This window comes from Mizuhopecten yessoensis, unplaced genomic scaffold, assembly GCF_002113885.1.
Source record: "Mizuhopecten yessoensis strain PY_sf001 unplaced genomic scaffold, ASM211388v2 scaffold4775, whole genome shotgun sequence".
NCBI lineage: Eukaryota > Metazoa > Mollusca > Bivalvia > Pectinida > Pectinidae > Mizuhopecten > Mizuhopecten yessoensis.
In genome coordinates, this window is record NW_018405715.1 from 225,999 (window position 1) to 238,208 (window position 12,210).

The 12,210-nt window shown below is 36.1% G+C and overlaps 1 protein-coding gene across 4 annotated transcripts in view; it reads left to right on the forward strand.

Annotated features, from left to right (window-relative positions):
• LOC110449672 (transmembrane channel-like protein 7) overlaps nt 1–12,210 on the forward strand; it is a 63,231-nt gene that overhangs the window by 11,583 nt on the left and 39,438 nt on the right. The window contains exon 1 of one of the 4 annotated variants that reach the window (XM_021496678.1): nt 6,649–6,722. The exons of 1 other annotated variant lie outside the window; for it this stretch is intronic. In XM_021496678.1, the coding sequence (XP_021352353.1) occupies nt 6,680–6,722 (43 nt within the window). In that variant the 5' untranslated portion in view covers nt 6,649–6,679. 2 more of the 4 variants (XM_021496681.1, XM_021496682.1) reach the window with 2 other exon arrangements.

A 12,210-nucleotide genomic window follows, 5' to 3' on the forward strand; every position in this document is an offset into this window, starting at 1 on the left:
TTAAACCTAACCTACCAATACAGGTACACCTAACCTAACCTCATGATTAAACCTTACCTACCATTACAGGTAAACCATAACTACATTCATTGCTAAACCTTACCTACCAATACAGGTAAAACATATCTTAATTCAGTGTTAAACTTTGCCTACCAATACAGGTAAACCATGCCTATCATCATGGTTGAACCTCACCTACCAATACAGGTAAACCATATCTACATTCATTTGTAAACTTTACCTACCAATACAGGTAAACCATGCCTATCCACATGGTTGAACCTTACCTACCAATACAGGTGCACCTGACCTACCCTCGTGGTTAAACCTTACCTACCAATACAGGCAAATTATACCTACCCTTATGGTTAAACCTTACCTACCAATACAAGTAAACCACACATATACTCATGGTTAAACCTTACCTACCGATACAGGTAAACCATTTCTACATTCATTGTAATTTTTACTTACCAATACAGGTAAACCATGCCTATCCACATGGTTGAACCTTACCTACCAATACAGGTGCACCTGACCTACCCTCATGGTTAAACCTTACCTACCAATACAAGTAAACCATACATACACTCATGGTTAAACCTTACCTACCAATACAGGTAAACCATGCCTACCCTCATGGTTAAACCTTACCTACCAATACAGGTTAAACCATGCCTATCCTCGTTATACCTTACCTACCAATATAAGTAAACATGACCTACATTGTACCATTACATGTAAACCCAAGCTACCCTCATGGTTAAACCTTACCTAACAATACAAGTAAACCATACCTACCCTCATGGTTAAACCTTTCCTACCAATACAGGTACACCATATCTACATTCATTGTTAAACACTTCCTACCAATACAGGTAAACCATGCCTACCCTCATGGTTAAACCTTACCTACCAATACATGTAAACCATACCTACCCTCATGGTTAAACCTTACCTACCAATACATGTCAGCCATATCTACATTCATGGTTAAACCTTACCTACCAGTATAAGTAAACCTGACCTACCATTACAAACCAAACCTACACACACCTATAAACAAAAGATACACAGGTGAAACATACTTACCTACGCAGGTACACCATACTTACATATATCAGATAGGTAAACCATTGTTTGTGAATGTGAGTAAATGACGAATGCGACCCTGATAACATATTACTACCATACACATAGATTGCCAACGAATGCAGACTCAGGTTTTATCGATCAATAACTGTTTACATATCTGAGTATGGTACGACCACCATAAATATACAATCTGCCTCCTACGACGAAAATAGGAACTTTATTTTCATAGCACTGTCCTCAAGTACAACGATATATTGACATCAAACGAATAAAGTAGTAAATCTATAACATGTTATTGACCTCCAATGTTAAGGTTACAGTGTACTAGTTAGAAAAAGACAATTTGCTTACTTCACCGGTTAAGTAACACTTATGGCAATGTAAGATGAGTTATATTATTTAAAACATATATTGAATAACATTATTTACAATATTAGCTATACCTTTTTGTGATTACTTGGTGATGTATCAATCAGTTCAGCATCGACACTTGTTTACTTGGTTATGTATCAATCAGTTCAGCATTGACACCTGTTTACTTGGTGATAGATCAATCAGTTCAGCATCGACACTTGTTTACTTGGTTATGTATCAATCAGTTCACCATTGACACCTGTTTACTTGGTTATGTATCAATCAGTTCAGCGTTGACACCTGTTTACTTTGTGATAGATCAATCAGTTCAGTATTGACACCTGTTTACTTGGTGATAGATCAATCAGTTCAGTATTGACACCTGTTTACTTGGTTATGTATCAATCAGTTCACCATTGACACCTGTTTACTTGGTTATGTATCAATCAGTTCAGCATTGACACTTCTTTACTTGGTGATAGATCAATCAGTTCAGCATTGACACCTGTTTACTTTGTGATAGATCAATCAGTTCAGTATTGACACCTGTTTACTTGGTGATGTATCAATCAGTTCAGCATTGACACTTCTTTACTTGGTGATAGATCAATCAGACCAGTATTGACACCGGTTTACTTGGTGATGTATCAATCAGTTCAGCATCGACACTTGTTTACTTGGTTATGTATCAATCAGTTCACCATTTACACCTGTTTACTTTGTGATAGATCAATTAGTTCAGTATTGACACCTGTTTACTTGGTGATGTATCAATCAGTTCACCATTGACACCTGCTTACTTGGTTATGTATCAATCAGTTCAGCGTTGACACCTGTTTACTTTGTGATAGATCAATTAGTTCAGTATTGACACCTGTTTACTTGGTTGTGTATCAATCAGTTCAGCGTTGACACTTGTTTCCGTTCACTTTGTGATAGATCAATCAGTTCGCCATTGACCCCTGTTTACTTTGTGATAGATCAATTAGTTCAGTATTGACACCTGTTTACTTGGTGATAGATCAATCAGTTCACAATTGACACCTGTTTACTTGGTGATAAATCAGTCAGTTCACCATTGACACCTGTTTACTTTGTGATAGATCAATCAGTTCGCCATTGACACCTGTTTACTTTGTGATAGATCAATCAGTTCACCATTGACACCTGTTTACTCTGTGATAGATCAATCAGTTCAGCATTGACACCTGTTTACTTGGTGATGTATCAATCAGTTCACCATTGACCCCTGTTTACTTGGTGATAGATCAATCATTGACACGTGTTTACTTGGTGATAGATCAATCAGACCAGTATTGACACCGGTTTACTTGGTGATGTATCAATCAGTTCAGCATTGACACCTGTTTACTTTGTGATAGATCAATCAGTTCACCATTGAAACCTGTTAACTTGGTGATAGATCAATCAGTTCAGCATCGACACTTGTTTACTTGGTGATGTATCAATCAGTTCACCATTGACACCTGTTTACTTGGTGATAGATCAATCAGACCAGTATTGACACCGGTTTACTTGGTGATGTATCAATCAGTTCAGCATTGACACCTGTTTAATTGGTGATGTATCAATCAGTTCAGCGTTGACTCTTGTTTACTTGGTTATGTATCAATCAGTTCAGTATTGACACCTGTTTATTTGGTGATAGATCAATCAGTTCAGTATTGACACGTGTTTACTTGGTGATAGATCAATCAGTTCACCATTGAAACCTGTTAACTTGGTGATAGATCAATCAGTTCAGCATCGACACTTGTTTACTTGGTGATAGATCAATCAGTTCAGTATTGACACCTGTTTACTTGGTGATAGATCAATCATTGACACGTGTTTACTTGGTGATAGATCTAGCAGGTCAGTATTGACACCTGTTTACTTGGTGATAAATCAATCAGTTCACCATTGACACCTGTTTACTTGGTGATGTATCAATCAGTTCACCATTGACACCTGATTTCTTGATGGTAGATCAATCAGTTCACCATTGACACCTGTTTCCATGTAATTTGTGTTGAATCATATCAATTCAGCAAAAATGTACATTCTATATTAGCATTGACTTTGGTTAATTCAAAGTATCAAAAATTAGTTTCGAAATGGTGAATGTTTTTCGTGATGGCTCCAACAAGTTCTAATTCCCGGTCTATTTGATCTTCAGTGCCCTCGCTTTCATAAAAGTAAGTATTGATTACCCTAGAATAGCCTCGATTCTGAATAGTGTTCCTCTCTTCGATGGTAAATATCCCTTAACAGGTTTCCTGAATCTTTATTAATGAACAAGATGTTAACACCCGTAACATCCCTTTAGACACAATCGTCAATAGTATCTGTATGTAAATACAAACAAAAGATTAACACAACAATGATAATCATTATAAATGACAATAGATGATCGGCCTACATTAACAGTGTTTATTGATATATTTCTCTCCTCGTCGTCACGTGAGGTGAAATAGAGGAGATCTGATAACGATTATCTACTCCCTACAAGCGTTTAAACTATAACAGGATAGTTAACAAACACAGTGGCATCAGTCAGAGCGATTACTGCTGTAATGTATACTGAAAACCGACTACGGGCACTGTAGCGTTGGTATTAATTAATCAATAGTATGGGTATCAATGAGATACCTTATACAGATATGTATGTAACGGAAAAAAGTTTGTATACACACAGTAGTGGGTCATCCAATCCCAATGTCCGAATGTCAACAATAGGGAGAGAGAATTATAAAACTCCTTGTTTATTTTCCGTCCCTTAGGTTATTCTGTCAGAGTGACTTAAATTGTCAATTGGTCGGTAAATAACACGAAATAAATATCCCTCAGATAACATGTTTGTTTTATTGATACAGTTATCCTGTATATAGTCTTCTTATACATACAAGTACCTGAAGGAAAGGTAACATTCCGGTGCCCACTAGAAGGTGATACATTCCACTGCCATGTATGGAATGAACGTTGATCTTATCGGGAATATTTCTTAAAAAACAATTTATTCGTCAGCTCTCACTGCATGGTTTGTAAATAATCCAATTTCAAAGATGTCATTATTTAAAAAACAACTTCAAAAAGACTTTGTATTTTTCCCTGATGTAGCGACGCTCTTTGCACCACTGACAGGGAACATATAAAATCTTCCCAAGTTATTAAACTAGTAATGAAATAAATCTACAGATTTGTAATTGGGCAGTTAGCCCAGGCTCGAAATGTCACAGTAAACGTTACATAAATTGTATGATTCATCATATCGTTAACGGTATAACAGTTTGGAAAGTCCAAATATCCATCCTCCCAGCTTTTATTTAGCCTAGCCACAAGACGTTTTCTGCTTTTTCGTTATACGTTAATATCATTTAGAACTTTGGCAAAACAGCAACAATGTAAATACACCATAGAACGACGGTGCAGATTATTTAACTATACTTATTGTACAAATAGTGTTGATTAACCCTTTATATACACACGCTTTCATTTAGATGATACCCAATCGTTTGGCAATACATGATATATTCATTAGTTTAAAAGTGCAATGCCTTTCAATCTTCTGAATGTCAATGGAATATTAAGCTTGTTTCAATTATTCAAAAGATACGTAATCTATATTCATAAAAACGGTTATGATTTTTAAAGAATGTATCCTGATATGACCTACTTCTCTGCCTGATTGATCAACATGTCATACTGGAACATAACTGGTACAAATAAAATCGATAACAATGTAAAGAATAAAAATGTATGCTCGTCGAAAAAATGTAAATAAAAAGGTAGTCATTTTTAACTTGGCAGAAATAGCCTACTTTTACTATGTGGATTGCATAAAAGCATATTATTTAATGGAATGCACATATTTGAAGCTACCATATTAATTTCATGAAAAGCAGAACAACGGTTTCAGCAAAATATCACAGTTTGACCCTTTTTCAAATTATAATATAAACTTTATTTATTTTATAACAATTATGAAACAAGTCATATTAACTTTATCAATCACTCCTTCTGGCCCGGATATCAGTGCGCAAAGGGTCTTAACGTGGTGGCCAGGTCACCCAAAACCTTTTCACGTCCAATCAAGGAATCAATTCTGGGTCGTCTTGGTGAAGGGCAAGTGTGCTATCCATTGCACCGCGCCACCTGACTACATTATTTCAAATCCATCCCCTCATTTCTTTCCTATTCAGGGACTGGCTGATAAAAAGAAATCGTGATGACCTATTTCTAGACTTGATTGCTGTTTCAAATCAAGCCTATACAGATAGTACACGATGACCCTCTTAAGTATTAAAGTTGGTACCCAGAGTATCAAGGTAATTATTCATTCCCCCAAGTGTGAACATGTTGGATTATTTCCATTGCAATACGTCTTCATTCCTTTTAAACCTCCTGCAGTTTATGAAAAGAATAGACAACCTGCTGCATTCTTATTAAGGTTATGGTATGAAGTGACTAGTGTGGAGGCCACTACAGAATCGAGGGTTTTCTTCTGTGTCCTCAGGCTTTGAGGACGTTGAAAGAGGCTACAATCTATCTGCTTCCTGTTATCTCTATATCTTTTCATTCTCATCTATTCTTATTTACGGTGGTGGCTACCAAAGCACCCGTCTCCAAATGACCTTAACTGTTTTAATACGAGGACAAATCACCCGCCCGAAAGCTATGAAAAATAGAAAAGCCAATGCTTTGTTAATGAACATTGGCATTTTCTTGTAGATTCGTTGGTATTGGATCAGCGGTTGTTTGTTAATTTGCAGAATGCCAACACATCAATAATTAGTAAAGCGCATGCGCCTTCAGTCCGGATGTAACACTAATGCTACCACTTTTCAATTACTAACGTATTGGTATCTATCGAGTGATCGAGTGAAAACAATGAAATGCCAGTATCGACATTCTGTGGTCTTATTGACTTTTTTTCAGCCTATCGATGTCTCGTGGTATGTAAACCTCGTGACGTCTTACTGACCAGTATATATCCTATTACTCCTGATCCGATCAACATTCAGCTACTGACCAGCTATTGTTTCCAGCGCTCTAAGAACTAAGTATTAGGGCAGCTACCCGTGGACGTATGATCCAACTAGAGTAGTGAACAGTCATTGGAACTTAAGGGCCGTGTTTATATCGACGCTCATATCGATGATGCTTTACCATACTTAAGTGCCTGTTTTATCACATTGGTTTTACTCTCAGTGTAAAGTATTGAGCCAGCATGATTTCATCTACAAACCTCCCGCGATCTCCCAACAAAAATGGTAAGTTACTGATAAATGTACAATTCAGTCTGTCTTTCATTTATTTACAGATACAGTAATTAATTAATCTTTGTCCTGTAATAACACGTTCTTAAATTCTTTTCGTCAATGCTTTACCAATGAAATGAACAAAATGAAAATTGTCCTCAAAACATATTTTGAATGAAACGGTCTATGGCCGTTGTGAAAGAGAAAGAATTGAATAGCAATCTATTGTGTAATGATAGCGACAAGATGCAGTATACTAAGGTTGTTGTATACATAACATTGTATGAAAAATGAATCTGATGTATTACATTAGTATAGGGATGGAACTATTACATAATATAATATGATGAATGAAACAGTCAAGCACACTGTAGTTATGTATTCATTTATCTATTTATAAATATTAATTCATGCATTTTTCTCTTTAAAAGCAATTAAACGAAGAGGTTTAAATGTAAAAAAGATTATATTATAGTACTTATTATTCCTCATATCTTTTATCATGCAAATTATTTCAAAACACCAAATGATGCACCTTCCTTGCTAAGAAAATATTCCTTCTGTTAAAATGCAATGAGAACACATTGTTTATTGGCGTCCCACTCAGTGCCTGAAAACACATTGTTTATCGGCGTCCCTCTCAGTGCCTGGGTGTAGCTGTCAATGTTACATACCGGATATCATTACATGTGTTGAAACAAGTCATAAATTGTCTGTGGCTTATTAATGGTACAGAGAAGTGGGTATTCGATATATCTGTCACCTGTACAAATCTGCCCGATATCCTCCACAGCTTTACCACAGAGCCCCTCCAAGAAAAGGGGTAAGTATCTGGCTTCTTTCCTTATCATTCCTCTAACAAGAATTGTACAAACAATTACAATTTCTTACTGTGGTCATACACATATCTGTCTAGGATTTATGTCACCTCACGTTTTATGCAAGCGTTCGTACAATCTCATTAAAATCAGATGTTAATAAAAAAAAAAATACCTACGGCTATTCATGCGGTACGTGATAATGAACAGCTGTATTTATTCAGATTGGCGTACGTTTGTATAACTTTAGATTCATATATGTTTATAGATTTGTAACCGTAACAAAGTGATCCGTATGGATTGCTCAGAGACTAGCACGTCATGATTTGCCAAGGGACTAAAAATGCATAATTTATGGCACTATCACTTCATGGTTTGCCAAGGGACTAAAAATGCATAATGTGTGGCACTATCGCTTCATGGTTTATCAGGAACTATCATTTGAGCGGTATACCAAGGAACAAGTAATTAATGGTTTGCACATGGAATAACATGATTTGCTCAGGAACTTACACTTAATGGTTTTCCGTGGGACTAACACTTCATGGTTTTCCGTGGGACAAACACTTCATGGTTTTCCGTGGGACTAACACTTCATGGTTTGCCCAGGGACTAATACTTCATGGTTTTCCGTGGGACTAACACTTCATGGTTTTCCGTGGGACTAACTCTTCATGGTTTGCCCAGGGACTAATACTTCATGGTTTGCCCAGGGACTAATACTTCATGGTTTGCCCAGGGACTAATACTTCATGGTTTGCCCATTGACAGAGAAATTCCGCTAATTGCATATTACGGTCAATAGTAATATATCATCTCTAGAGAAAAAGATCGAGCCATAGTCGGAATCTTAGGTCTTTTAAACCCTTCTCTTCATATGCCTTTTGAAACCTTCTGATCATAACAAGAAACGAACTTTTACAATGCATGTGGCATGATCTGGTAGCAGTATTTAAGTGTGTTGATATGGTTAAGGTTGTAAGATACCAGTTTGATGTTAAGAACTATATTTCATTCGCAGGAATTTTTCGTCCACCCGCAAAGCGAGGCGGTAGGTTTTACCTGACATGTCTTCCTTTTAATATTGACACATTCGTCATTTTTAATCCTATAGGGAGTGGTTAAATAGATCAAATACATTTTCAAGATTGATCCAGTAATAGTTTCTATGACTAAACGCATGTCCAACTTCTTTGTATAACAGCAAAACACGGTATCGGGCTGTATCGACGTTCTGTTTGACCTTTGAACTCTGTCAAGCCGTTTGAAGCCAGGATATCCTGGTTTATTTCTAGAGATAATTAAGTAGTGTTATAGCACCTGTCTGTGTTCTTGCTGATTGCTGTGGGTTAATTAATACCTGTGATATTGAAGCTGGATACTGGGCTAACAACTACCTTTGATCTTGTTGATGGCTATGGGTATTGTCTTTTCTCATTTCACGCATGGCCAAAGTGTGAAATGATAACTTCCTTTCCTCAAAGACAAGTGATTACTTTGGTACATACTTAAACGTGTATGGTTTACACTTTGTCATTTCTGTACAGTTTCCAATTCACTTCTATAAGACTCGTTCACAATCAATGGTGTAGGGCTGTTGGCACTATTTGCGTAAGGTTGTGTACATAACACATGATTATAGATATTTTGTGTTTAATGATAACCTTAACACAGATCCTTAGGATGTTACAATTTATAATTGATGCTGAAATTCCCTTATTAAAACCAACCATAGCTAATCTGTCAAATATATATACTGTATGTCATATCCGACACACATAATATGTATTTGTAGGATGTCATTTTGCTCTTTGATAATAGGAGTGTTGTTACATTGTGTGTGGGTCAACATCTTGTAAAGTTATTAGTTATTGATTAAACCATCTCCTTTCACGTTGTTGTTGATTGGTTAAACCATCTCTTTTCAGTTTGTTGTTGATTGGTTAAACCATCTCTTTTCACGTTGTTGTTGATTGGTTAAACCATCTCCTTTCACGTTGTTGTTGATTGGTTAAACCATCTCTTTTCAGTTTGTTGTTGATTGGTTAAACCATCTCCTTTCACGTTGTTGTTGATTGGTTAAACCATCTCTTTTCACGTTGTTGTTGATTGGTTAAACCATCTCCTTTCACGTTGTTGTTGATTGGTTAAACCATCTCCTTTCACGTTGTTGTTGATTGGTTAAACCATCTCCTTTCACGTTGTTGTTGATTGGTTAAACCATCTCCTTTCACGTTGTTGTTGATTGGTTAAACCATCTCCTTTCACGTTGTTGTTGATTGGTTAAACCATCTCCTTTCACGTTGTTGTTGATTGGTTAAACCATCTCCTTTCACGTTGTTGTTGATTGGTTAAACCATCTCCTTTCACGTTGTTGTTGATTGGTTAAACCATCTCTTTTCACGTTGTTGTTGATTGGTTAAACCATCTCCTTTCACGTTGTTTTTGATTGGTTAAACCATCTCCTTTCACGTTGTTGTTGATTGGTTAAACCATCTCCTTTCACGTTGTTGTTGATTGGTTAAAACATCTCCTTTCACGTTGTTGTTGATTGGACAAATTATACAAAGATAACACGCATGAAAGCACATAGAACATGAGAGAATTGTTTGATGTATGCGTATATCGTATGTACTGAAACATTACACAAGTTCATGTTTGGAACGTCACCACGTACACTGTCCTTTTCTTTAACTTTGTGTGGTTGGTTAGCCCCATGTCACGTGGACTGCTAAAGTGTTGACCATTGACGTCCTGCATAATTCGCTTTTGTGTATGTAAGTAAAGAACCGACACATATCGAACAAAATATATTCGAATAAATGATATTGAAACGTAACAAAAACAGGTGTCACTGGATTCTAAAAGTCTGTTTTCAATAGTGTTCAGCCTTTTCATAATACTCTCACATCTAAAGTCTTTGTTAAAACACGAGTCCTTTTAAACACGACATTCTGTCAGGAACGATAAATCCCGGATTAGCGCTATAAAAGGAGGTCGACTTTGACATGTCAGTAGAATAATTCGCTTACCTAGCAAGAACTGCTAAACGTAAGAGTCTTTGATATGTATGGGCATAACACTTGTGTGTGTGTAATAGATAAAAAAAAAAGAAGATTCTCCTTGATATGTCTATTATGTATAGATCAGCTCTGTTAGATTACTTACTGTTCCTAACCAGGAAGTTGCACATTGGGTGCATTTAGTCACCTATGGCAAGCTAACTTAATATTTAATACCAACAGTATGTGATATATCTTCAAACGTAATAGAGATATCTCAAAACGAAATACAGCTATCTCTTATACAAAAAGAGATATCTTTAAGTGTTATAGACATATGTTTCAATGTTATAGAGGTATCTCCTTTAATTAGGATTATATTAGCTTTCTATAGTATATAAGATCTCTTTGATTTATAGAGGTATCTATTTTGGATATTAAATGTTAAGTGGACAAAGATTTCTATCACAATGCTGATGTATACAAAACTCGATTTAATTTGTGTTATACTATAATTTAACAGAGAAACAATCATATCTTACTATGAGATATGGTCTTATTCTCCTTGAACTATTTCAAGAGTCTTTATTCAAATATTAACTTTGTTGATGTGTGTTTCCCTAGTTTTAACGATTTTGATATTGAATTACCATGTTGTTGACATTTCGGTACTCTGTCTTTTTTATAAAAACATGCAGGCTACACAATAACATGGGTTATAAGGATGTTACGATTTGACCCCGTCGGCTTATTCATCACAACCATTTATTGTCAGCCTATATCAATACATTGTACGTCATACATCTATTGAGCATATGCTATATTACACTACCTGTAAACATATTCATTACATAAATATAAATAACAAACATCACAACCATATGATTTAATGTGTAGTAAACTTACACAAAATTATGACATCGTCAGGCAATAATCCGTCCATTTAAATTGCAAACATAATGTGCTTGCTAAATACGAGAAGAGTAATTAGAGAAATGCGTCAATGCATTCGATTAAAAGCCAAATATAAATGTCGACTCGTCCTTTGTCAGTGTGGGTCGGCTGGAGGTGATGGTTCGGCAATGTCTTACCTACACGTATATCTTACCCCTGGATCGCTCACTTAAGGAGTTTCGCTATTGTCGGTCTCATTCAAATATTTACTTGGTATCATTTAAACCTCAAATCACGGCATTGTATCCTCGTTCGGTTGGCCTGTTAAGATCTTAGTGCTAAAAAAAGAAATGTAATGTAATTTGGACCGCTGTTCGTAGAAACGTCACCAGTCGTGAACAGACAAGCAAGGGGAAAGCATATCTTTGCACTGAGATTTAGCCGTGATAGAGAGATATCTGTGTGATAGAGGCCGTTCAGAGGTAGGTCCTGCGGTTTATCAGATGTATAATCTGATGATATAATTTAAGACAAGATTTTGGGATTTATTGGATTGTTTTACACATCTTAAGGTAAGTGAGAAATCAAGCAGTTACGTTGTCAATCTGTCGTGTATGTCAGTTTCGCCAAAGACTACGCTGGCCATTTTAAAGTGTTATGTAGGAGTAAGAACTCCTGTACAGGTTCGTGTTTAGTGACGTATAATTTAATAATTTAAAGGATAGAACACAAACACGCGGCTGGCGTTTATCAAAAATGTGGGAAAATGTCATAAAAACGGTAGAA